The sequence below is a fragment of the Corythoichthys intestinalis genome, unplaced genomic scaffold, assembly GCF_030265065.1.
Source record: "Corythoichthys intestinalis isolate RoL2023-P3 unplaced genomic scaffold, ASM3026506v1 HiC_scaffold_24, whole genome shotgun sequence".
In the NCBI taxonomy this organism is placed as follows: domain Eukaryota; kingdom Metazoa; phylum Chordata; class Actinopteri; order Syngnathiformes; family Syngnathidae; genus Corythoichthys; species Corythoichthys intestinalis.
In genome coordinates, this window is record NW_026651593.1 from 3,279,130 (window position 1) to 3,305,931 (window position 26,802).

General features: G+C 42.2%; 2 protein-coding genes across 6 annotated transcripts in view; both read left to right on the forward strand.

The window, feature by feature from the left end:
- Window positions 1-1,817, forward strand: part of LOC130911289 (chondroitin sulfate synthase 1-like) — a 58,071-nt gene extending 56,254 nt beyond the window's left edge. Inside the window, exons 5-6 of one of the 3 annotated variants that reach the window (XM_057829155.1) lie at window positions 392-514; window positions 596-1,817. In XM_057829155.1, coding sequence (XP_057685138.1) covers window positions 392-514; window positions 596-1,069 — 597 coding nt within the window. In that variant the 3' untranslated portion in view covers window positions 1,070-1,817. Of the gene's footprint in view, window positions 1-391 lie in introns of all 3 variants that reach the window. The other 2 variants (XM_057829153.1, XM_057829154.1) reach the window with 2 other exon arrangements.
- A 6,158-nt stretch (window positions 1,818-7,975) lies between these two features.
- Window positions 7,976-25,256, forward strand: LOC130911293 (NACHT, LRR and PYD domains-containing protein 3-like). Of its 3 annotated transcripts, none has more exons than XM_057829161.1 (9): window positions 7,976-10,439; window positions 19,232-19,525; window positions 19,996-21,832; window positions 22,939-23,109; window positions 23,279-23,452; window positions 23,815-23,985; window positions 24,157-24,330; window positions 24,503-24,676; window positions 24,750-25,256. In XM_057829161.1, the coding sequence occupies exons 1-9, from the start codon at window positions 10,298-10,300 to the stop codon at window positions 24,766-24,768; spliced, it is 3,156 nt and encodes a 1,051-aa protein (XP_057685144.1). In that variant the 5' UTR covers window positions 7,976-10,297; the 3' UTR covers window positions 24,769-25,256. The 3 variants fall into 3 exon arrangements, with proteins under 3 accessions (XP_057685144.1, XP_057685146.1, XP_057685145.1); XM_057829162.1 differs by lacking the exon at window positions 7,976-10,439 and adding an exon at window positions 15,361-16,444; XM_057829163.1 differs by lacking the exons at window positions 22,939-23,109; window positions 23,279-23,452.
- The last annotated feature ends 1,546 nt before the right edge of the window (window positions 25,257-26,802 follow it).

Genomic DNA, 26,802 nt, shown 5'->3' on the forward strand with positions numbered 1-26,802 from the left:
CCGCTGAACACTTCACACTAGGCTGCCGCTAGTTTGAAACGGCCTTAAAAAATTTTATTTAATTTTTTTTAAACATCTCTTTTACACGGCATGGCTGCTTTTATTTTGGTGTGGTGATGCGCCACAATAATTAATATGTAGGGGAAACCCTTTATGATACTGTGAGGTACAATAATGTACTGTTTATGCGACTGAAAAAAAATAAATCGACCAGAGACAAAATGGCGGACGAGACTCCGGCGTCGTAAAGTCGAGTACGTCGTAACCCGAGGACTACCTGTTTATACGTAGATAGATGTACGTATTCAAAAAACACAGAACACACACACAAAAGCTTTTACTTTTACCTGAGTCCTATTATTTTGAAGTAACACTACTTTTACTATTTCAGACCAATTTTTGGGTACTCTGCCGGCAGGTGGAGCTTTTGCGCCGCTACCACATCAAGTACCCACGGGCTGAGCTGGAGATCAAAGCGCTGGGCGGCTCTTTCTCTCGCGCGCTGGCGCTGGAGGTCGGTGCCGCACGCTTCCCCAATGCCTCGCTGCTCTTCTTTTGCGACGTGGACCTGCTCTTCACCGCTGACTTCCTGCAGCGCTGCCGGGCAAACGCCGTGGCGGGACGCTTCGCCTACTTCCCGGTGGTCTTCAGCCAGTACGACCCCCTGGTGGCGTATGGCGGGCGGGCCCCGGACGACCTCTACACCTTGACCTCCGAGGCGGGCCTGTGGAGGAATTTTGGCTTCGGCGTTGTGTGCGCCCGCAAAGGCGATCTACTTGGCGCCGGGGGCTTGGACACATCCATCCGGGGTTGGGGGCTGGAGGACGTGGACCTGTACGACAAGTTCGTGCGCTCAGGCGCCGCCGCACCATTCCGCAGTGTGGACCCAGGCATCGTGCATGTGCACCACGCCGTCACCTGTGATTCTCGCCTGGAGCCCAAGCAGTACAAAATGTGCCTGGGTTCCCGGGCGGCCTCCCGGGGGTCCGCCCACCGGCTGGCCAAGCTTTGGTTGGACAGGAACCAGGGGGCCTCCGTGCATGCCAACGTCTCGCTTCGGACAGCCTGAACCCAAATCTTCACCACATTTATATCGACGATTAATGTGTTAATGACTACATGGCTAGACTGGTGGAATTCTGTGTACAGCCAAACAGAGACACATACAACGTCAGGTAGTACATGGACGAGCAGCCCGCCAGATCGTTATGGAAAGCGCTCCGGAAGTGTGAAGTTGAACATCAGATTGATGGGTGAAAGCTGATCTTTCATTTCCAAGGAGGAGGAATGATAGGCTCAGGCGAAAAAAAGCCCAGAGATTGCATATATATATACAGAGCTAAATGCGTGAAAAGCGTGCTATTAGCCCTTTGGGATGGCCGTCATTGCTTGTCGGCCACTTTGTGCCAGCGCCCATTTTGTAAACGAACCAGTCTATGAAGTTGGCATGTACTTTGAAATAGCTGTTAGGGATGTCCCTGATCCGATCGGAACCGGGTTTAAATATCAGGTTTTATAAATTCTATTTTTAAAGGTCACACAAAATGAAAATAAATTTGACACTCAAATCTCGCCGTCTTTTATCCTTTCAATCAAATCAATGCATCGGTGAACGCCCACTTTTTTTTTTTTTCCAGCCATTCTCAGTGTTACATCACAAGTAGAACTGATTACATGGCTAGCTTTCGAGGTGCTGCGCTAGCTAGTGCTTGTGGACAACGTGGACAGCATGCTAGCATAAATTTGGGTGACGACTTCAATCTCGCCATGATGAAAATGCAACTATTATTGTGTGTTTTGAAACAAGCAAGCCAGGAGACCACACCGGTGGGCGGGGGGGGGGGGGGGGGGGGGGCGGTCAAGCATGTCAAATGAGTGATCCAAACAAACACAGCTCGATGTTCACAATGTCTGAACATCTGACAGAAACTATGGCGCATTTTCCTCTCCTCGTCACGTCAGACATAAATTGGCATTCGTCTCATTATGTTTTCGCATAGACTTCATAATATATTGACATGACACAGGGCACAGGGCTGTTCCATGAGGCCTATTTTCAAAAACTTCATATTGAAATTCAAAGTAGTTCCTTTATAAAATCCCGATTATTTTTTACTGTATATAAGTATAACAAAACTTAAAATGGCTATAAAATTGTCAGATTTTCACAGCTAATAAATCACTCAATTTTTACATCAGAAACTTAATACTTGATGCTAATCTGTTAGTGAAAGAAGCTAGCGGCCGCCTGATGTAAACAGAGCTTTTCTGGTGAAAATTCCTGTGAATAAATGTTTTCATCTCCGAACTCTTCATAGATACGGACGTAAAACAGTCTCGATTCTTGGTTAAAAGCAAAACAAAAACAAAAAAACGTGCTGTTAGCGTTTATTTTGCATAAATATTGTGAACAATGAGGCTAGTCATTTTGGTAAATTAGGCCACGCCATGTGTACACAAAGAAGAGTCTTGTGAATAAAGGCTTAAATCACTGAATTCTTTATAGATATGGATGTAAAACAGTCTCGATTCTTGGTTTAAAGCAACAAAAAAAACCTGGCAGTTGGCAGTTATTTTAAGCAAATATTGTGAAGGGCGAATGGGCTACATTCTCCCATTCATTTTTTTCACAACGTTTCAAAATACATGCATGTTACTAAAATTATAATAATGACCTTGAATCCTCGAACAAATCACTCCTGAGACAATCCTTCCTGTTTGTATGCGGTACAGCTTTCGTACTTTTTCAAAAATCCAAGCTTAAATCCGACTTGGAACGAGGTGTGCTGTCTTCTATGATTACTAAATGAAGTTGAGCCCCCTACGGCAACGCGTGACGCAAAGAATGACGAAGTGTCAGGTCAATATAATTATAAGGTATATGGTTTTCGTCTCCAAAGAGTCTTTAAAATTAGTGCAAGTGGGCTCAAAGCCGCAAACAGTGGTGGCAATTGTGCGCACACGGGTGTTGTGGGTGTCACCAAAGGTTACACCTAATGTGGCGCGTCGAGGACTGAAAAGACAAGTTGTCACTCAGTCAGGAGGAGACGAAGCGATGACAAGGCCGCCTAAAATTTCTCTAGCTGAAAGAAAAAGGCACAAACAACAACAACAAAAAAGTTTGTTCGCTTTAAAATTTGTTCAGAAATTGCTCCTTCGATCAGTTAGTCTACTGAGAGATTTATCCCCCCGCATTTCGATCTTGTGCAATAGGAGAAGCAAGAAAGCATGAAGCAAGTTTTTTATCTTTTTAGAAAGACGTGGGGAGGGTTTTTAAGCAGGTTCAGCAACTTCTTGTGGTATGTCGAAGTGGTGATTCGCCTCACTAGTGCTTGAACATAAAGTGTTGGCCAAAAGTATTGGCACCCCTGCAATTCTGTCAGATAATGCTCAATTTCTCCCAGAAAATGATAGCAATTACAAATGGTTTGGTAGTAATATCTTCATTTATTTGGCTTGTAATGAAAAAAATATATAAATATAAATCATTGTCCTTTTACACAAAACTCCAAAAATGGACCGGACAAAAGTATTGGCACCCTCAGCCTAATACTTGGTAGCACAAACGTTAGACAAAATAACTGCGAACAACCGCTTCCGGTATCCATCAGTGGGTTTCTTACAATGCTCTGCTGGAATTTTAGACCGTTTTATTGGCCAACTGCTCTAGGTCTCTGAGATTTGAAGGGTCTTCTCCAAACTGCCATTTTCAGAACTCTCCACAGGTGTTCTATGGGATTCAGGTCTGGACTCATTGCTGGGCACTTTGGAAGTCTCCAGTGCTTTCTCTCAAACCATTTTTTAGTGCTTCGTAAAGTTTGTTTTGGGTCACTGTCCTGCTGGAAGACCCATCACCTCTGAGGGAGATCCAGCTTCCTCACACTGAGCCCTACATTATGCTGCAAAATTTGTTGGTAGTCTTCAGACTACCACACGGTCAAGCAGTCCAGTGACAGAGGTAGCAAAGCAACCCCAAAACATCAGGGAACTTCCATGTTTGACTGTACGGGACCGCGTTCTTTTCTTTAAAGGCCTCTGAAGGAATTCGGCTCCCCCCCGCCAAGCCGCGGAAACACCGCCAGCCGAACGAAGTGCCGCTCCACTGGCACCGCTCCCGCAAGCCAACCGGTGGGGGCCAAGATTCCGCGCGTTCACTCCCATGGTAACCCTTTGTACTGACTCCATGTTCCAAAAGTTTGAAGAAGGCTCACCCAAAACAGGTTGACAATTTATTCGTCGACAATGGTCAAAAAACAAGGCAAAACAGACGACGGAGGAACAATGCTGGATCCAAAACAAGGCTACATAGAAATGTTTCCGAGCAGCGAACAGTTTATCTCGGTGTCCAGTCTTTTTGAAAGCTGCGGTGGAGTGGGCCGGGCCAAAGGTGTGGCTGGGTGTTGTCTTGGGATCATCCTTCTGTGCCCGGTTTTGGGCGGTTAGGTTCGTGCGTCATCCTTCGTGGCTGGGACGTGGTTGCCACAGCGACAAACGCTGGTCTTGACGTACCAAGCGCCCGCTATCAACTTATTATTCTGGCTGGTCGAGACGCTACTTGTTTTAGGACAGAGCGCCCTGCTCTTTGTCCTTGGAGTGGCCGGGAGAACTGATCGCGAGAGTTGGTGCGTCAATCTTGCTCGTGATGCACACGTTGGGCTTCGGTGACAAGATGGCGTTGTGTATCTATTCTGCTTTTCATTAAAATATGGTGTGCTATTTATTTTATATTAGGTGTGTTAGAGTAGTACAAACAATCCTACAGTACAAATGAGAAACGATACTATTCCCTGATTGATTATATTATATTATTTTATATTATATTATATATTATTTTATAGCTTTGAGATTGCCCATGCTTCCTCACAATTTTGCTTCTCAAGTCTTCAGACAGTTCTTTGGTCTTCTTACTTTTTTTTTTTACATGCTCAATGTGGTACACACAGGGACACAGAACAGAGGTTGAACTTTAATCCATTTTACCTGGCTGCAACTGTGATTTAGTTATTGCCAACACCTGTTATGTGCCACAGGTAAGTAAGGTGCTGTTAATTACACAAATTAGAGCGGCATTACATGATTTTTCAAAGAGTGCCAATACTTTTGTCCGGCCCAGTTTTGGAGTTTTGTGTAAAATGATAATGATTTTTTTTTTTTCCCATTCTCTTTTGTGTTTTTTCATTGCAAGCATAATAAATGAAGCTATTAAAACCAAAGCATATGTAAATTTAGTCATTTTTTGGGAGAAATTGAGCATTATTTGACAGAATTGCAGGGGTGCCTGTACTTTTAACCAGCAGTGTATAAATGAATACTACATCACATCTGTAAAACATAAATACATCTTTTTTCTTCCTCCTTTCAGAAAGAAAGCTGACCAATCCGCTGGGTCTGAAAGGCAAATGGTTGTTGTATTATCATCTTTAAATAACTGCTACTCTCGCGTGATCTTGCAATCCTTGCTTGAAAAGATCGAGCTGCTCCACAGACGCTCTGCTCGTGAAACGCGTCCTATGGAAATTGACGGCAAGCGTCTCAAGTGCGTTGAAGCGTCGGCATAGCTCACGCGCCGTAAACGTGCCTGGTGTGTTACCAGGGTAGTTGCGCCCCTGGTTGTGGGTTGTCACCGAACTTTTTTTTTCTCATGAACTGAAAGGAAAGGCACGAAAGACAAAGCCACTAGTTCGTTCACTTTAAAGTTTGCTAAGAATTTGCTCCTTTAGCCCACTGTTTTACGCATTTTCATCCTGTGCAATAGCAGAACCAAGAATGCTCACAATTACATCTTGTGACCACCAAAACGTCTTTTAGCATGAAACCCGAATTATATTTTGCCTAAGACTGAATTTCCTATGCTCGTGTACAAGCATGCATGCAGAACTCGAAGAATATTGAGTTTTTATAGAAGAATACAGTGGGGCAAATAAGTATTTAGTCAACCACTAATTGTAAATAAACAATAATAAACAATACTTCATTTGAAACAATACTTCCTGATCTTCAACTGCTCATAACTGAAAAACGGAAAAAACCTATTTTCATGATGAATTTAAGGAAGGAATTAATGATGCCTTGTTGTGATTTAGTGGCCTCATTAGGCCTATCTTTGGGGGGGTTCAGCCCCTCCAAAAATTCTTAAGCCCCCCGAAAAAATTTGGTGTCTAAAGTGGTGTAACGGTACACAAAAATCTCAGTTCGGTACGTACCTCAGTTTTGAGGTCACGGTTCGGTACATTTTCGGTACAGTAAGAAAACAAAATGCAAAATATAAATATGCTAGTTGTTTATTACACACTTTTGGGCTTTCAACAATAGGAACATTAGCCTATACAAAGCTAGAATTCTGCTCAAAAATAGGAAATACAATATTCTGAAATGTAGACATTTTGAAAAACAAAAATATTGGCTAAGACTTTTTCTTTTAAAAAATATCTGATGTGCAAAATTGAACAGTTGCAACACTGATCAGTTTGGAGTTTCTCATATTAACTTTATGACCACAACCTCGAAAAGTAAGGGTTAGGTAAGGGCTGTCAAACAATTAAAATTTTTAATTGAGTTAATCGCAGCTTAAAAATTAATTAATCCTAATTAATCGCAATTCAAACCATCTCTAAAACATGCCATATTTTTCTCTAAATTATTTTTGGAATGGAAAGATAAGACACAAGACTCGCCAGCCCACACTGCATCTTACAAGTCCTTGAGTAAGGAGATCCTCCAGTTCGAAATATTCCATGGATCCGGTTGACTAATCAAAAGAATCACTGCTGCCATTAGCCAATGAAAGAGCAGACAAAATGTTATTATCAGTAGACATTACATAGCTTAAACAATGTTCCCATCGTGACAATTTTCTCATTTGTTGCAGGCTAGACTACTGCGAGATGACAGATAATGGATGCAATTCATTGGCCGAGACTCTCAAGTTAAACCCTTCCCATCTTCAAGAGCTGTACGTGTCAGGCTATCAAATAGGAGAAGGGAAAAGGGTCTTATTGGACATCAAGGAGGATCTGAACCATTGCTTGAAGATTGTCATGTAGGATCCAAACAATTATGCTTGTCAGAGTGTTTATCCACAATCAATTCTGATTCTTTGTGTCTTTCTTTAGCTTTTAATAGTACAGCTAAGAACAACGTTTGATCCCTGGCATCAAGATTGGAGAGTCATTCCAAATGTTCATTATTAAAAGACACTGCATCCCTTTGGTTTCCTTCAGATTTTGTTCAGTCCCACATACTCAGAACTGTCAGACAACCCCTAGACAAGGTGTCACCGCTATGGCAAAGCGGTCTCGCTCACCAAATTCGAGGAGAGTCATCCACAGGTAGGCTTGCCACCCATCCCTTGAAATACGGAATCGTTCCGTAATTAGGAATTAAAAGTTGTGTTTATTCCGTATTTCACAACTGTCCCGTGGGGCAACTCCACGTGACCCGCGGCTCCGGCAGTGGGGAGTGGCGGGCGGCGGTGCGCCCAGCCCATGCAGGTCTGTCACACACAAACACACACCTGCGCTCACGAGCGACCACTGAGCCAACAATAATGAACAAAAAGGGCAGGAAATATTAAAGACAGCAAGATACTGTAGTTATCTGCCTGACCGCTGCTGTCTGCCCTGCACTCCACTTCCGGGTTCATTGCCTAGTTACCTCGCTAGCTCTGCTCAGTGCACCGCCCCGCACGTTTTCAAAACTAAGATGTCATCCTCAAAAGGGGAAACGTCTCCAAAAAATAAACTGGAGTTAGAAGAGGGTATCCCGTAGCTCGATAGTCACTGATGGTGATTATAAAGCAAACCGCAAGGCAGGCAGGAAATTCTTTGCAGTGTCTCAGAGGTGTAAAACAGCATGCTGCAGGGAACCTGCACAAACGGAATATAAGATCCCAGAAGAGCCTTCGTCACAATTCTTTGTACCTGAAACATCCCCTGAGCTTGATTTGGTATGTTATTATGCTATTGTATATGGATAACATATAGGCTATATTTATATTTACCTTCATAAATCTTGCATTGATAGGAACATAGCTAGGCTATTTCAGTTGCTACTATGGTTGATTATTTTCAGGAATGTTGATTTTTTTGTTGTTGTTGTTTTTTGTTTTGTTTTTTGAAACATGCATTTATTATCAATCAATATGGAATGAATTTATGTACCCATAAAGAACATCTTATTTTGTTACGCTAACTAATGCTCCTCATTTGGAATTATTCTAATAGATTTACAGCAAATAAACACTGAATAAATAGTCCTACTGCGAATATATACAATTGATTGATTAATAGTGAATTTGACATAATCCCACTCCTACCCTTTAAATTACTGCAGCTGAGGTGGCACAGGTAAACCACACAGTAAAACGTAGCCAGCCAGAGCTACAATAGTGCTGACTGTAGACACAGGCGCAATCAGAACATTTTTATGTGATTCCAAAATGGTGAAGAAAATGATTTTGGGGTGAACAAGGCACTGTTGAAACAAGTCCTGGGTCCAAAGGCAGTGGGTGATGTGCTCAAGATTTTAACGTCACCCATCCCATTCTCCATACAGACCGATGCCTCGAATAAATTGAGCAGGAAGATGTTTCCCCTTGCTGTCCAGTACTTCAGTCCAGAGTCTGAGCTAACCAACAAAATGCTGGACTTCATAGAGAATGCAGACGACTCAGCTGCTGGAATTGTAGCTCTCCTGGAACATTCCCATAAGAAATTTGGTTTGTCAATGGATCACGTGACCGGATTCAGTGCCGACAACACAAATGTTAATTACGATATTCACAACTTTGTTTTCACTAACCCGCAGAAAAAAAAAAAAACAATCTGCTGCAAGGAAACTGCCATGCCCACAGAGTGCACAATACAGTTTTTTCATCTAAAAATAGATACATTTCTATGCATTTTAGGAGTTTTGGGGATGCTCCCTTTTTTTCGCCTGTAAGGCTTTGGGCGCGAGTGGGGCGTCCCTTATTTCTATTTCTGAAAGGTGGCAACCCTATCCACAGGCGGGTTATTTGCAGCGACGCTGCTGCAAGGAGTTGGAGTTCAAGGGAAAGATCTATAATGCTTCCACCAAACTGCTGGCTATTGGAACCGGGCCGCTCTGGGCTCGTATAGTGCTGACGTTATGGACTCCCTAGGTGCTAGCTAGCTAGCTGTTCTGAAGGAGAGCCGGACACTCCTGATGCACAGTATCCTCCTAATCCCGGCAAAAGGTATGGAATCGGCAGTCTCGTTGGATGTTTCCTCAGATGTTTTAAACACAATCATGTGGCTCTATTCATTTTTCTGACGTGAATTAAAATGCTTGTCACTAGTACACGTCCAACCCGCTGTTTACCAGCATGTGCGTTTTTTTCATGGATGACTAGAAAGCACTCCCAACTGAGTACAGACCCACACTATGGAAACTCTTCGTAGACGACATTCTGAAAAAGGAAAAAAATGGACATAGACAAAGACTCACAGACCACCTCAACACCATAGACACCACTGGCAGCATCAAATTCATCCAAGAAGAGAGAACAGATCAATCCATAGCTTTTTTGGACATACTGTAAAAAATCCACAATGACAACAGAGACATCAAAATGAAAGTACACAGGAAACCCACACTCACTGACCAATACCTCCTATGGACATCTGAACACCCCACTAGCCACAAGCTGTCAGTAGTCAGAACATTACGCATGACAAAAATCACAGATCCAGATGAGAGAACACAGAAGAATAGCACATACAACACTCGCTGAAAAGGTGTCAGTATCCACAGTGGGCATAAGCAAAAGGTGCAGGAGCGTTTAAAACAACACAACATAGGGGGACAAACAAAACAAACACTTGGTGACGTTGCCGTATGTGAGAGGAGTCATGGAACGTATCCAAAGAGACATGAAAAAATACAACGTAAACACACCGGTCAAATCACACACAACACTTTGCTAGATATTGGTCCATCCAAAGGACTTGGTGGACTTGATCAACTTGTCAAGAGTCACGAATCTGCTTTGGACAAGGTGATGATGCTGGAAATTTTTTTTGGTGCTGTTCCAGTGAGATTTACAAAGTTGAACTAATTAATTATTTTTTTCAAGGTTTTTATCTGAGTTTGTTGTACATTATAAAATGTCTGAGTGAGTGCTCGTCCGAGACTGGTGATTCCATACTTTTTGCTAGGGGTTGTATAATGTTGGTTGTAGGTCTGTTGATTGTATGAGTTTTCAAATCATAATTTCAAAAAATGTAGGCCGATATGAATTTAAATTAGCAATAACTAAGAATCAAAATGAGGGAAATAAATGCTTACATTTTGCCATAAGGATATTATTGTGGTTAAATGCATGATGTTAAGACACACCCAGCATGCCCCGTCGACGACAACGAGCACTGAGACAAGTTGTCTCTCAAGCGCACTGGGAGAGACGACGCGACAAGGCCTAGGTAAGTTTTCTCTTAAACTGAAAGAAACTTCTCTATGGTCAATTAACCTCCTGTCATGTTTGATTATGATAATGTGCCTAATTATTTTTTTCCTTTTCATGTTTTTAGAGAGACAGGGTTTCTTTAGCATTTTCACAACTTCCTATTGTCTTTAGAAGTGTGACTTACCTCACTTGCGCTTGCCATGCATTTCCTTATTTTTTTGAATAAAATACTTGTTTGGAACATACAAAGTATGCACACGAGCAGTGTTGTCACAGATTACTTGGAAAAAGTAATTTAGTTACTGATGACTGATTACGCCTCAAAAAAAGTAGTTACTTTACTGATGACTTTATTACCAAAGTTTAAGTTACTCTAAAGGTAATTAATTGGTTACTTTTTACCTATTTTTCTCCATTTGCTGCCTCATCATTAGAATGACAACAGAAAAATGTAATCGCATGTAACTGACTTTACGATTATTGAATTTACAGGGGAAGATCAGAATTTTTCACATAAGGCTTAATCTATGACTTTGCGGGGGTTTAAGTAGTCGATGGGGTTGATTTCAACCACCATTGACTCGTACTAGCTTAGCCAATCCATGGCCCTGAAACTAACAAATAACCAGAGGTGTGTAGAGTAGCCAAAAATGTTACTCAAGTGAGAGTAGCGCATAGACTTCATAATGATATTGACGGGGCGCGGGGCTGATTAACAGGGGGGCTGCATTGTTGGCATGGCCGTCAAAGCTGACCGAGTGGAATCACAGAAAAAGAGCTTTTCCCGTTGAAAATTCTTGTGAATAAATGCTTAAATCCCTGAATTCTTTATAGATATGGACGTAAAACAGTCTCAATTCTTGGTTAAAAGCCCCCCAAAAAACAGGCAGTTTGCAATTATTTTACGTAAATATGTCGAAGAATGATCCTCGTCTGTTAGCAATTGTGGCAGCCCCCTTATCACAACAAAGAGCTTTTTTACGTCAAACATTCTTGGGAATAAAAGCTTAAATCCCCAAATTCTTTATAGATATGAACGTGAAACAGTCTCAATTCTTTGTTAAAAGAGCAAAAAAACGGGCAGTTAGCATTTATTTTATGTAAATATGTGCGAAGCTAGTCAGTCAATGTGGCGGCAGCCTTACGACAAAGAGCTTTTTCCGTTCAAAATTCTTGTGAAAAAATGCTTAAATCACTCAATTCTTTATTCTTTATAAAACTTTCTCAATTCTTTATTAAAAAAGCAAAAAAAAAAAAAAATAGGCAGTTACGCATCTATTTTAAGTATATATGCCGAAGAATGACGGCAATGCCGTAGTGGGTCCCAGTATCCCATTGATTTTTTTCACGTTTCAAAATGCATGCATGAAACAAAAAATACAATGATTACCTTGAATCCTCGAACAAATCACTCCTGAGACAGTCTTTCCTGTTTATACAGTGGGGCAAATAAGTAGTCAACCCCTAATTGTGCAAGTTCTCCCACTTGAAAATATTACAGAGGCCTGTAATTGTCGACATGGGTAAACCTCAACCATGAGAGACAGAATGTGGAAAGAAAAAAAAAAAAAAAAAGAGAATCACATTGTTTGATTTTTAAAGAATTTATTTGCAAATGATGGTTGAAAATAGGTATTTGGTCAATACCAAAAGTTCATCTCAATACTTTGTTATGTACCCTTTGTTGGCAATAATGGAGGCCAAACGTTTTCTGTAACTCTCCGCAAGCTTTTCACACACTGTTACTGGTATTTTGGCCCATCCCTCCATGCAGATCTCCTCTAGAGCAGTCGTTTTGGGGCGGTTGTTGGGCAACACGGACTTTCAACTCCCTCCACAGATTTTCTATGGGATTGAGATCTGGAGACTGGCTAGGCCACTCCAGGACCTTGAAATACTTTTTACGAAGCATTGCTTCTTGATCCCACTACTGCTTTCGATACCATCTCCCACACAATCCTTCTCGACCCGCTTTCCTCCCTTGGTATCACCCAGACACCCCTTTCCTGGTCCTACCTGTCCGACCGCACACAATTTGTCAAATTCGCCCCCATAAATCCAAATCCCTCCCCGTCTCTGCTGGCGTGCCCCAAGTTTCTGTCCTGGGGCCGCTCCCCTTTATCATTTACATTCTCCCCCTCGGTTCCACCTTCCGCAAACACAACATTCAATTCCAATGATGACACCCAGCTCTATATATCCTCAAAACCAACCTCCTCCCTTCCACCTTCCTCGCTTACCGTCTCTTAGAAGACATTAACTCTTCTTCTCCTCTAACTTCCTTCAACTTCACAGCTCAAAATCAGAAGTCCTCCTCGTTGGAAACACCGCCATGCTTTCTCATGTCAATAAATTTTCTATTACCATCAACAGTGTACCGATCTCTGCTTCCACTCAGGTTAAGAGTCTGGATGTCATCCTCGACAACACGCTCTCCTTCCGGTTACATATCAACGGCATTACCAGATCAGCCTATTTCCACCTTCGCAATATTTCTTGTCTCCTCCCTTCTCTCACCTGCCATACCGCTTCCACTAATCACCTCCCAGCTCGTAACTAAATCACTGCTCTTTGTTCTACCTAACAAGTCCCTCCAAAAACTGCAGCTCCTCCAGAACTCAGCAGCACGCCTAATCACTCGGACTCCCACCACACACCACTACCGTTTCACTTTTCAAATCCAGACTCAAAACCCACCTGTTTACTCTTTCTTACCCACCATGATCCCTAGCTCTGTTCTATTTTTACATCTTTTAATCTTTTTTTATGATTGTTTTGTTGTTACTGTGATTCCACCTCTCTTGTGATGCGTCTTTGTGTGGCTTTTCAAACGCTCTACAAATAAAATGAATTATTATTATTTATTATTAAATGATGGTCCTAAACTCCTTTGAAAATGCAACAAATACCACAAATTAACCATGATAAAGCGTACCTGTGAAGTAAAAACCTTTTTATGTGTCTGCATCTCGGCGCTCACCGAGAGAGTGCCAAAGGTGTACAAAAAAATAATAGGAGCAAAGGGTGGACTTTCAAAAAAGTGGAATATAAAATCTGTTTTAGTTGTTTCATTTTTTTATATGTATTCGCATATATACATCTTGACACTGTTGGTGTTCAATCCTCGGTTCAAGCTCAGTTGTTGTCGAAGCTTTTGAAAGCTTAGGTTCAAAGAAATTGGATATTGGATATAATTGATCATATGGATGATCCAGAAGAAGACTGGGAGAATGTGTTATGGTCAGATGAAACCAAAATAGAACTTTTTGGTAGAAACACATGCAGGTTCTCATGTTTGGAGGAGGAAGAATACTGAATTGCATCCGAAGAACACCATACCCACTGTGAAGCATGGGGGTGGAAACATCATGCTTTGGGACTGTTTTTCTGCAAAGGAAATTTTTGGCTACTCTACCCACCTCTGCTGATCAATGTGTAAAGGAAAAAGAGTAAATTTGCCCAATTTGCCTAGCAAAAGTCAGCTAGCTTAAATGCTACAACTGCTAACATATTTACAATTCTCATAGCAAATCGCTCACACGTAACTCCACAAATCGTAGCTCTAAACTTAATTACAAACGCATACAAACATTTATTAGCTGAAAGTACTTATAGCCTTATGTGGGCCAAACCAGAGAACAGCTGTCATTTACCCTTTATGTCAGACAAGCGTGTAAGCTCCTCGGTCAGTCCAGCCAGACCGAACGCTGCCAGTAGAGGGCAGTGTATCCGCCACCATTAAACAAAACAAAACACTTTTGGACTTTTTGGATAGTTATTTTTAATTTTTAAAGGGTTAATTCCGACTTGCACAGAAATTCGGGTTATGTCGCCAGCGTAGGAACGGAACTCGTTCGTATCCCAGGGACCATCTGTATTAAAAATTGTTCAACTGAAAGGAAGGCACGAGTCGCTAATTCCAAAGTTTGTCCAAAGGTTGCTCTTTTTCGGTCAGTTAGCCGCCTGGCCTGTGTGATTACGATCATACAGTATGTGTATATATTTTAAAGCCAGTACAAAATGTGTTTTGAGTCGAAATTCCCAGTTATGTTTTCGTTTACGAACTGTTGGAATTCGCCCCCCGGCCAAGCCGCACAGAAACGGCGACAGCCGAACGGAAATGGTGCTCCGCTGCTTACCTCTTCCGTGAGTCAACTCGGAGGGCAGATATTCCGCGCGTTCACCTCTTGTGTTAACCTTTCGTACTGACTCCGTGTTCCAAAAGTTTGAAGAAGGCTCACCGAAAAGAGGTTGACAATTTATTCGTCGACAATGGTCAAAAACAGACAACGAGGAAGAATTCTGGGTCCAAAAAAAGGCTACATAGAAAATGTTTCCGAGCAGCAAATCTGTTTGTTATCTCAGTGTTTTTTTGAAGGCTGCGGTGGAGTGGGCCGGTCCGAAGGTGTGGTTTCGGGATCATCCCTCTGTGGCCTGTTTTGGGCGGTTAGGTTCATGCTTGGATGGGACGTGGTTGCCACAGCGACCGACGCGGGTCTTGACGTCCCAAGTGCCCGCTATCAACTTTGTTATCCTGGTTGGGCGAGACGCTATAGAGCGCCTTGCTATTTGTCCTTGGAGTGGTCGGGAGAACTGATTCCACGAGTTGGTGCATCAATCTTGCTCGTGACGCACACGTTGGGCTTCTGTGATAAGATGGCGTTGTGTATCTATTCTGCTTCTTTTCATTAAACTATGGTGTGCTATTTATTTTATATTAGGTGTGTGAAAGTAGTGCAGTCCGACAGTCAATATGAGAAATGATACTATTCCCTGATTAATTATATTACGTGTGTTAGAGTAATGCAAACAGTTAGACGGTGCCTACGAGAAACGGTACCATTTTTCCATTCCCCCTCATGAGCCCCGATAAGGTGATTCACTTTACTGTGTCCAAGGGCATGGAGTGAAGTCTGCCTAAACTATAGTTAGATGAATGTGTTAGACTAATGCAAACAATTATATGGTATGTGCAAGAACGGTACCTATTCCCTTCAAAACATACAAGCAGGCATTCCTCTGCAGATGAAACTCAAAGTCTTGGAAAAATAGTGACAGAAATTCTTTTTAGAAAGACATGGTTTCTTTAGCAGTTTCACAACTTCCTATTGGCTTTAGAAGAGTGACTCAACTCACTGGAGCTTGCCATGCATTTCCCTGTTTGCAGTTTTTGTTTTTAAAGACAACACTTTGTTGGAACTAGCCCTACGAGAAACGGTACAATTTTTCCATTTCCCCCTCATGAGCCCCGATAAGGTGATTCACTTTACTGTGTCCAAGGGCATGGAGTGAAGTCTGCCTAAACTATAGTTAGATGAATGTGTTAGACTAATGCAAACAATTATATGGTATGTGCAAGAACGGTACCTATTCCCTTCAAAACATACAAGCAGGCATTCCTCTGCAGATGAAACTCAGTCTTGGAAAAATAGTGACAGAAATTCTATTTAGAAAGACATGGTTTCTTTAGCAGTTTCACAACTTCCTATTGGCTTTAGAAGAGTGACTCAACTCACTGGAGCTTGCCATGCATTTCCCTTTTTGCAGTTTTTGTTTTTAAAGACAACACTTTGTTGGAACTAGGCCTACGAGAAACGGTACCATTTTCCCATTCCCCCTCATGAGCCCCAATAAGGTGATTCACTTTACTGTGTCCAAGGGCATGGAGTGAAGTCTGCCTAAACTATAGTTAGATGAATGTGTTAGACTAATGCAAACAATTGTATGGTGTGTGCGAGAACGGTACTTATTCCCTTCAAAACATACAAGCAGGCATTCCTCTGCAGATGAAACTCACAGTCTTGGAAAAATAGTGACAGAAATTCTTTTTAGACAGACATGGTTTCTTTAGCAGTTTCACAACTTCCTATTGGCTTTAGAAGAGTGACTCAACTCACTGGAGCTTGCCATGCATTTCCCTGTTTGCGGTTTTTGTTTTTAAAGGCACCACTTTGTTGGAACTAGGCATGTGATTCTGACTGTATGATGACTTCAAAGGGAACCATGGACAAAAAGATAAATGTTAGTATGAGTTCTAATAATTTGATATTTCACCCCTCTGAATGTTTTTGTTTTTATACATCTTGACAAATTAGTTGGTCGCCATTGTTGACGATGCAATGCACTCTAGGCGGGGATGTCACTGGGCAGCACTGCAGTGCTACCACAGTGTCACTGTTTAGCTACATAAACATGTCATCGGTTCTGCCTTTATAATATGAACCCGAGCGGAAAAGTGATGGGCTGGACAGCACTGTCGATATTTTGACAAAATGAGCAGAAAAGTAAAGGTGTCCAGCGGGATTCGAACTCATGTTTCCCATATGACGGACAAGCGCGTAGACCGCAGGACTACACTTCCGCGTGATGCTAGAGTCATGATTTTCCTTATAAAGCAATCGTAACCCACATGCGTTGTCTGTCGTTGCAGTAAAACCTGAAAGGGAAATGCAACTGAAAAGAAAGTGCGGCTGGCTTGACCATGGAATTAGAAAACGCGGCTCACTTCAGACAGCAAGCGGACAACAATAACATAGGGATTGCGTAAAAGCGTTTTTTGAACACACAAAAAAACATGCGATTGCGAAACAAAGGACACATAAAGGGTCCGTGACAGTAGAAAAAAAAAACCTTAGCGAAAACTACGGTGAGAGGCAGACACTCGAAAAAAACAAGGCAATGATGCAACTAGCAACGAAGGGATATACAGACTGTCAAATGGCCTCAAGTCAATTCTTGGCAATCCACCTTGGATTGGTTTAAAGACACTGCTGATGAGCTGGAATTGGGTGCAGGTACGACATTGGGAACTCATCCCACAGCTCTGTAACAAAACAAGCTGACCAGCAGAGAATGTGACAAAATCATGCCAGTCGTCATACTAGCTCGGTTTGCAAGAGAGCACAGCTATCCTCCCAGTCCATCCCAACTGCGTCATCACACCCAGCGTGCATCGCGCATGTAAAACATGGCACTCTCCATAGGTCAAAACGCACTAATTATTATCGATTTTTAAAGTAATGGCAATAATATGTTTCTAATAACGTTTTATTAAAATAAAACAATTGTGGCTTATTAGAGCCTACAAGTCTTTGAAGGGATCCACGAATAGACTTCTTAAAAGATTAACATTATTATGAGTTCAAATAATTTGATTTTGAAACCCTCTTGATTTTTGAGTTTTTATACAATTTGTAAAATTAGTTTAACAATAGGTCGCCGTTGCTGTTGACGTCGCAGGGCGGTGACATCACATGGTTGCGCTTCAGGGCTTCCAGAGTATGACTGTAGCGATATAAACATGTCAACTGTCCAACCCTTTCAATTTGGACCCGAGAGGAACATTAATGAGCATGACAGCACTGCCGATATTTCACATAGCGAGCGGTAAAAGCAACATGAACAGGAAAGACGGGATGAAATAAGACGCGAGTAGGAAAAAAAAAAACGGTGTTCTGCCAAAATGTGCTACACAGGTAAAACGTCCTACAAGAGGTGAATTTGACACACAAAGTACTACCGTGCACTTTCAGCTTGTTTGGTTTAGATGCATACAGACAGAATATACTAAAGATATCTTAAGAAAATACTTAAATGTAGTAGTATCAAATAAGGTGGTTTAAATATCCTTCGTGACTAATGTGGTCAACAGATCAACAATCTGTTTTAAAGTGACCACAAGAAAACACAATGCGCAAACGTATGAGAGGGAAACACATGCAGGATTTTGAGGCAATAAAAAAGGTAATAAAAGACTCAATAAAAACACAAATAGTAAGTACTCACCACTTTTAACTGATGAGTGCATGTGTTCGTCGAGAGACCGTGACAATCTACGTCATCACCCTGAGTGTCCATATAACATGGCGCCCTCCGTAGGTCTAAACATGTACGAAATAGTATAGATTTTTAAATCAATGGCAATATTTTATATGTTTCTAATAACATATTTTAGTAAAAGAGAACAAATGTGACTTATTAGAGCCAACAAGTCTTTAAGTATGAGGCTCCCTTTAAGTCCGAGGTTCCCTGCAAGGGCACTGTGGCTTGTATGCTTTTTTGCATTTGGCCGCATCATCTTCCACCGTCTTTCTCCTTTTTCTTCCCTCTCTCTCTCAGAGCTGCAGTTTCTTTTATTTTTTAAACTGTTCCAAATCCATCGATTAACCTCGTTTATCATGTAGTCCCTACTCTGTCCGCTCTTTACTCACGCGGCACACTCCACGGCGCCAAAGCTGCAGGTACCAGACACGTCACACATTGTTCCCGCCATCCAAATGCTTTTTGTATGGCTGATAGAGACAGTTAAGGCAGGTCTCAATGAAAACAAACCAGTGAGTGGCCACTGATTGGCCTGGGCTGCTTCTCGTAAACAGTGTACCGGAAGGCTTTTTTTTATTTTTAAAGTGAGAGAGCGACAGGCGGAGGCCAATCATTGGGCACAAGGAAACAGAAGACTGAGATTGATAAAACAACTGAATTTAGCCTCTGCGGATATCTCACCAGATATCAGGTCTTAAAAATGCGCTAGTGATTTTTGGACAGCAATCACGCACTACTTTTGCTATCTGACCTCTTTGCAATCGAAAACATAGAACGACTCTGATTATATTATCTTCAAATATACATTTCAGATATGTTCCATATCAAAAAAGGTCATTATGTAGCTAGAAAAGTGAGCAAGGAGTTCTAACAGGGTTTTTCTTCCTCACGTCGGGTCGCTTTCCCAGGAAATTTGTTTTGCGTCACATCACTCAAATGCTTTACAATCTCAAAAGACGATAGACCAATAAAAGTTGTCTTTCACAGGTACCCCATTGATGCTTACTATTATACAGGCAGGAAGAATGGCTCTGGACAGTGAGCGGAAGGAGCTGCTGTTGAAAACGCTGTTGGAGCTGGGGAAAGACGACTTTGAGTCCTTCAAGTTCTACACGGACCTGCCTCAAAGCGTACGTGAAAACCCCAGCCGGGTGTACATTGCTGACGAGTTGATGAAGAAGCACGGGAAGAACGCTCTGGAGGAGACCATCAAGATTCTGGAGAAGATCAGTAACAAGAACTTGGCCGAGATGTTGCGTCGCAACATGCTGGAAATAAAAGGTTAGTCCCCAAAGTACCTGGGGTTACAATGCCGGGGACTTAAAAAATGTGGGAGTCAGCCATGAGACGTGGAAAAAATAGTTGTGCTGGAACTCTGATACAGTCCACATGAATCTCGGGGTGGACTGATTTGGATGAACCTCCGTTCTGAAAAATTCCCTCAAGTCTTCCTTGTACCCTGAATGATTGGCTTTATCAGTTCTGATCAAAGTCAAAGGCATTTGGAGAGCCTGTTCGTCTTGTAAAGTAGAAAGTTGAGCTCCTGACTAATTGCGTCTGTTTCACTTCTTAAGTTTATATTTCACAAAAGCCAGGTGCACAATTAGTTAATGAAGAGCATTCATCCAAAAGGCTTCTTCTCTTTCTGGGTGTGATGTTTCCCTATTCATGTCTCTGATTGATTTGTTGCCTGGCGGTGTTCATATGGTGATTGCTTTTTGTTCATAAGAGTCACCGCTGCTGTCTTTCAGGTGCCGTCTTCTCCGTTCATGATGATGATGATCAGATTTCCAGATTGAAGGCTGACCTGCAAGGCAACCTGCGGTGTTTGTACAGTTTTGTCCCAGAGGGCAATACCGAGCGCTGGAAGCAGCAGCCTTTGGCAGACATCTACACGGAGCTGGAGGTCAGCTACGGGGCCGACGTCCGCCCCGACGAGCAGCACGAAATCCTTCAGATGGAGACGTGCGCAACGGCCAAAGAGTCTATCCTGCCATGCGACATCTTCAAAAGCCCCGATGGGAAGCATCGACCGATACGCTCGCTGCTCACTGTCGGCTTCGCGGGAATCGGAAAAACCTTCCTGGTTCAAAAGTTTGTGTGTGACTGGGCCAGCGGGAATACCAATCAGGATGTGCACTTCATATTTCCCTTCACCTTCCGGGAATTGAACGCAGACAAAGGGAAAAGCTTTACGCTGGCCGAGCTAATCCGACGCTACGTCTGTGAGAGCAGGCACATGAGCGAGGAGACGCTGAACAAAATATTTGCCGACCTGCAGACATCTGGAAAGCGGGACTACGAAAGCAGCGGGATCAAGATCTTGTTTGTCCTAGATGGACTGGATGAGTGCAACTTCAAAATGGACTTGAAGAACGACACCAAAGTGGACACGGACGTGACGGAGGCCTACCCGCTGGAGGTGCTCCTGGCGCACCTCCTGAAGAGGAATCTGCTACCCTGCGCCCGGGTTTGGATCACTACGCGTCCCGCGACGGCCCACGATATCCCCTCCGAGCTCATCGACAGCAGAACAGAAGTGAGAGGGTTCAGCGATTCCCGAAGGCTGGAGTACTTTAGAAAAAGGTTCCCAAATGAGGATCACATCATGAAACACATCCAGAAATCTCGCACCATCTTCATCATGTGCCACCTGCCCATTTTCTGCTGGCTCACCGCCACAGTTCTTCAGGATCATTTGGACAGAGGGAAGGCGGAAAAGCTTCCGACAACCCTGACAGACATGTACTCAGAGTATGCGTTCAACCAACTGAAAAGGTCAGAGGAGAGACAGACGACAGAGTATGTCTGTGTGCTAAAAGCGCTTGCAAAGCTGGCCTTTCACCACACCATGAATAAGCGTCAGATCTTCTACGAGAAGGACCTGGTGGACAGCGGCTTTGATTACGGCCAAGCTGCTAAACACTGCGGTTTGTTCACCGAGGTGTTTAAAGAGGTCCGTCCGCTTAGAAAAAACCAACAGGGCAAGATGTTTCAGTTCGTTCATCTGACCATCCAGGAGTACCTGGCTGCACTGCACGTAATGATGAGCCTCTTCCACGAGAACAAGAACGTACTGGATGATTCAGAATGGTCGCTGAAGAAAATTGTCAGACTTTTTAAGCAGAAGACAATCACTCAGGTACACAAGTCAGCTCTCCAGAAAGCCTCGGAGAGTGAAGGAAATCTGGACCTGTTCCTCCGCTTCCTCTTTGGCCTTTCCTTGCCGTGCTACCAGGAACTAGTGGGGGAAGTGCTGAAGCTTCCTCCGGACTGCGTGCAAAGCAAGTCCAAGACAGTCGAGTTGATCAAGGAAAGGATAAAACAGAACTCTCCAGAGAAGAACGTCAACTTATTCTACTGCCTAAATGAGCTGAAGGACGACTCTTTGCTTAAGCACATCCAGCAGGAACTAAATTCAGTACGTCAGCACTGGCGCGACATGCCAAATGACATGTGGTCGGCCCTGGCCTTCTTCTTACTGACAGACGACGAAACCATGAAGTCCTTTCACCTGGGGAACTACGCCCCATCACCTTTGGGGCTGGAGAAGTTGTTGGTGGTGGTCAAAGCTTCTCAAATGTCAATGTAGGTGCTCTAAAGTATTCCTGAAGTATAAAAAATCTAAAATCACAACTGCATATTGCAACAAAAAAAAAACAACAACAATTCAAATCCCCAAACAATTCCTTATGACAAAACCCAACAAACAACAAATCTGAAAACAAAGCAAAATCATTTACTCTCAAAGATGTGTTCGTACAGTTTTTCGGAACATTGAAGTTCACTACCGTCGTATACAAACAATTCTTCCTCATCTTTGACTGCTCATAACTGAAGTAGTAAAAAACACTTAAAAGATGGGAATGTAATCTTTCATTTTGTAAGGACATGTAGCCATCAAACACAATATTCTATGGTGCTTGACAAATCATCGCAAAATCATGCATTGCTTAGAAGGTTCCCTTGTTGAAGCCAGTACATGTGAAGGCCCATCCGAAGTTTGCCAGGGACCATCTGAATGATGAAGAAAGTGTCTGACCTCTGTTATTGAAAACAAAGGCTTCTGCACTCAATATTAGCACTGATTTTCTCAGTGGTAGAAATACTTATGAACCCTAGTAAATTACAAGTGAATTTTTGAAAAATCATACAATGTGAGTTCCATATTATTATTTTTTTCAGATTATGTCTCTATGAGTGGAAATACATCTATGATTTAAATTTCAGACCTCTACCTTTTTTCTAAATGGGTGAACTTGTATACTCACTGTATATTATATTCCAACTAAGTCATTGATATCTGTATGCCAGCACTAAAAATGTTTACCTAAAGTTCATCCTGAAACACGGGAATCTAAATCTTGAAGAATGTCAAATGCATCGAAATTCTATTTAATTCCAAGTTATAATCTTGAATAAAAAGCAAAAGGAACGATTCTCTGCGTTTCCGGCCAACCAGTCAATAGAATCACTGCAGTTATTAGCAAAAGGAACGATTCACTCATCATGGTTGTATGAGAAGAGCGTCCTTGTTGATGACATCCAAAACGAATGAAGACTGCGTCGCAGCCAGCACATTCCTGCTTTCCTGTTGGAGACATCATCACTAGAAAATAAGATGAATAATATCGATTAAACGATATGTTATGTTTGGCTCACTCTCATGTCTTCCTCCTGGCTTTGTTCTCCAGTCTAAGTAAATGTAACTTGGACAAAGGCAGCTGCCATCTACTGGCTTCCGTTCTCAGCTCTCCATCCAACCTGAGGCATCTGGACCTGTACTTCAATGATCTATCGGACGAGGGGGTCGAGATCCTCTCGAATGGACTGTCTAGTCCACACTGCATCTTACAGGTCCTCAAGTAAGGAGCTCCACCTGTTCATGATATTCTGTGGTTCCAGTCAACCAATCAATAGAATCACTGCTGTTATTAGTCAAGGAAAAGGCAGACAAAACGTTATTTTCACTCAAACCATCAAGTCCAACCAGGTTCCCTTCCCGACTTCAGGCAATAATCTCATTTGTTGCAGTCTGGAACACTGCGGGATCACGAAGCGAGGATGCGTTTCATTGGCCGAGGCTCTCAAGTTAAACCCCTCCCATCTTCAAGAGCTGGACTTGAGCTCCAATGATCTCTCAGACAGGGGGGTCGAGATCCACTCGAAAGGACTGGCCTTTCCACACTGCATCTTACAGGTCCTCAAGTAAGGAGCTCCTCCTGTTCATATTCTTCTGTGGTTCTGGTCAACCAATTAATAGAATGACTGCTGTTATTAGCAAAATCCACACCCAATCGACATCCAAAACAAATAAAGGCTGCGTCACAGCAAGCACATGAGCGTTCCTTATGGTGACATCATCACTAGAAAATAAAATACATAAAATATATAAAACGATTGGTTTTCAGATTTGTCATTGGGTTTTGTGATTTGCTCTGTTTGTTTTACTCTTTCATTTTACATCTTGAAATAAAAATCTTATTATTATGATTCTGGGCAGCATACTAAAGTCAGCAGTCGTTATGTTTTGCTGGCTCTCACGTCTTTATCCTACCTGTGTTCTCCAGTCTAAGTGAATGTCGCCTGGACAAAGGGAGCTGTCACCTGCTGGCTTCCGTTCTCAGCTCTCCATCCAACCTGACGCATCTGGACCTGAGCGATAACAAACTGTCGGACGAAGGGGTGGAGATCCTGTCGAAAGGACTGGCCAGTCCGCACTGCATATTACAGGTCCTCAAGTAAGAAGCTCCTCGTATTCATGATCTTCTGTGGTTCCAGTCGACCAATCAATAGAAACACTGCTGTTCCTAGCAAAATAAAACGCAGACAAAGTGTTATTTTAAGTAGAACTTCCATAATTTTAACCAAGCTCCTTTCCTGACTTCAGCTAATTAACTCATTTGTTGCAGTCTGGAACACTGCGGGATCACGATGCGAGGATGCGTTTCATTGGCCGAAGCTCTCAAACTAAACCCCTTCCGTCTCCAAGAGCTGGACCTGAGCACCAACAATCTGACTGACGAGGGGGTCAAACACCTCTCGGAAGGACTGGCCAGCCCATACTGCAACTTGAAACGCCTTGGGTAATGTGCTCCTCCATTTAGAAATCTTCTGTGGTTCCGGTCGACCAATCAATAGAATCACTGCTGTTATTAGCCAAAAAAAAAAGCAGACAAAATGTTATTTTCAGTCGAACCTTTATAACACTTACCAGATTCCCTTCCTAACTTCAGGCAATTATCTCATTTGTTGCAGGCTGTACGACTGTAGGATTACCAATAAAGGATGCATTTCATTGGCCGAGGCTCTCAAGTTAAACCCCTCCCATCTTCAAGAGCTGTACCTGAGGCTCAATAAAATAGGAGAAGAAGGAAAGAAGGTCTTATCGGACGTCCAAGAAGATCCCAGCTATGGCTTGAAGACTGTCTAGTAAGATACAATTAATGTTGTTTGTCAGAGTGTTTATTCACGTTCAATTCCGATTCTTTGCGTCTTTCTTCAGCTTTAGCTCGTGGCGCTAAGGACGTCTGATCCCTGGCGTCAAGAAGGGCGTCTCATTCCAAATGTTCATTGCTGAGCCCATTTTGTTCCGTCCCACGTTCTGTCCAATGAGTTCAATAAGTACCCTATATAGAGTTAACCTATGTTTTTCGCAAATTTTTAAAAATGTCACATGTACACTTGAAATTGTTTTGTTCATGTTGACATCAATGTTTTAGACGTGATTAATCAACAACAATCCACAAAAATAAATACACTGGAAACATTTCATTTTGTTTTTTTTAACACTTAAAGCTACACTTGACTTTTCAGTTTTGGTCGATTTTAGCAACGCAGATGGACAAAAGCGGAAGTTTTTTGCCTTAAGGAAGACTGCGTTCCCCATGAGGACCAGTGACAGCGTGGGAACTCCGCATCTTGCCTGATCGACACTGAATAACACGGCGTGGCCCATTTTGCATTAAAATGCCTCCGAAAAAAGTCCCGTCAATGGATGAAATGGAGGAGATCAAGCAGTCTCTCAACTTTATAATGGAGGAACTCTGTGCTGTTCGGCAACAGCAGAAAACTATTATGGATTTGGTCAGGGAAGTAATGCAGCAGATGTCTTCGTCAATGAGCACCTAACCAAACATAACTCGGATATAGCCTGGAAAGCCCGACAACTTAAAAAACAGAGGAAAATACAAAACACGTGTACAAGCTGCAAAGTATATATAAAATTGAACGGGACGTCCAAAGAAGCAAGAGTAATCTGCATAAGAAATATCACTGAACTGGAGAAATATTCATAAACGTCAACGGATTGCAGTGTCAACATAGGATGGAGCGGATCAAGACTGGACTGGATACGGAGGTAGCAAACGCAACACAACCATGACTTCACGATTGGGTAGAACTTATTATGGATCGGGGGATAGGAACCAACTAACACAGATAATACGCGACAGCGGGGAACAGAAACTGAAAAGTTTTGAGTACATTGATCACCACAATTTGGATTTAGAACAGTACATAGATCCGGACCAGAGGTTGCGCTAGACTTTTTCGTTGTCTGTCATTTTGACTGACAGGGTCATAAAAATCCAGTCATAATCTATTTTTACCCGGCACTTAAATTTTTAAAATGACTGTATCTTGATGCAGTCACTATATGTATATACACAATAATACAATAATACTTTATAATTAGGGCTGTCAAACGATTAAAATTTTTAATCGAGTTAATTACAGCTTAAACATTAATTAATCGTAATTAATCGCAATTAATCGCAATTCAAACCATCTATAAAATATGCCATATTTTTCTGTAAATTATATATATATTCTGTAAAATAAATTGTTGGAATGGTAAGATAAGACACAAGATGGATATATACATTCAACCTACAGTAAATAAGGACTGTAGTGGGCATTTCACTCTACTGTCATTTAAATCTGTCTATGCTGTCCTCACTCCCAAGCGTCTACTTTTTCCAAAGCTAGACAGCTAGTGAACGACGCCTTAATAATCAGACTTCTTCCTTTTTCATCTGATTTATTAATAAAATAGCCTCAAACCATTGTCCTCTTTAGACCGTCATAAAACTACAAAAAAAAAAAAGTACACAAGCATTGCATTAGCAACAACGTTAGCTTAGCACCCTATACAGGTTCACTAAACATAAACAAAAAGCGTCTCATAGAAAAAATAGAACATTTCGCTTACTAACATAATATGTACATTCTTTACAACAACCATACTTACGGACAAATCTTGTCCAAGGATCATATAAGCACAACATTACAACGTAGGCGTCAGCCCGAGACGTCGTGCAGCCATATTGAGCTGGCAAGAAAAAAATAAACCATGTCGCAAAGCGACCACAAGAGTTCACTGTTACAGCACAAAAAGCCTTGCTGTAAAACTTACCAAAAGGCAGAATACTGTCTGAGCGGGACATGTGCGTTAATTGCGTCAAATATTTTAACGTGATTAATTGAAAAAATTAATTACCGCGCGTTAACGCGATAATTTTGACAGCCCTATTTATAATATAAAGTAACTAACATTA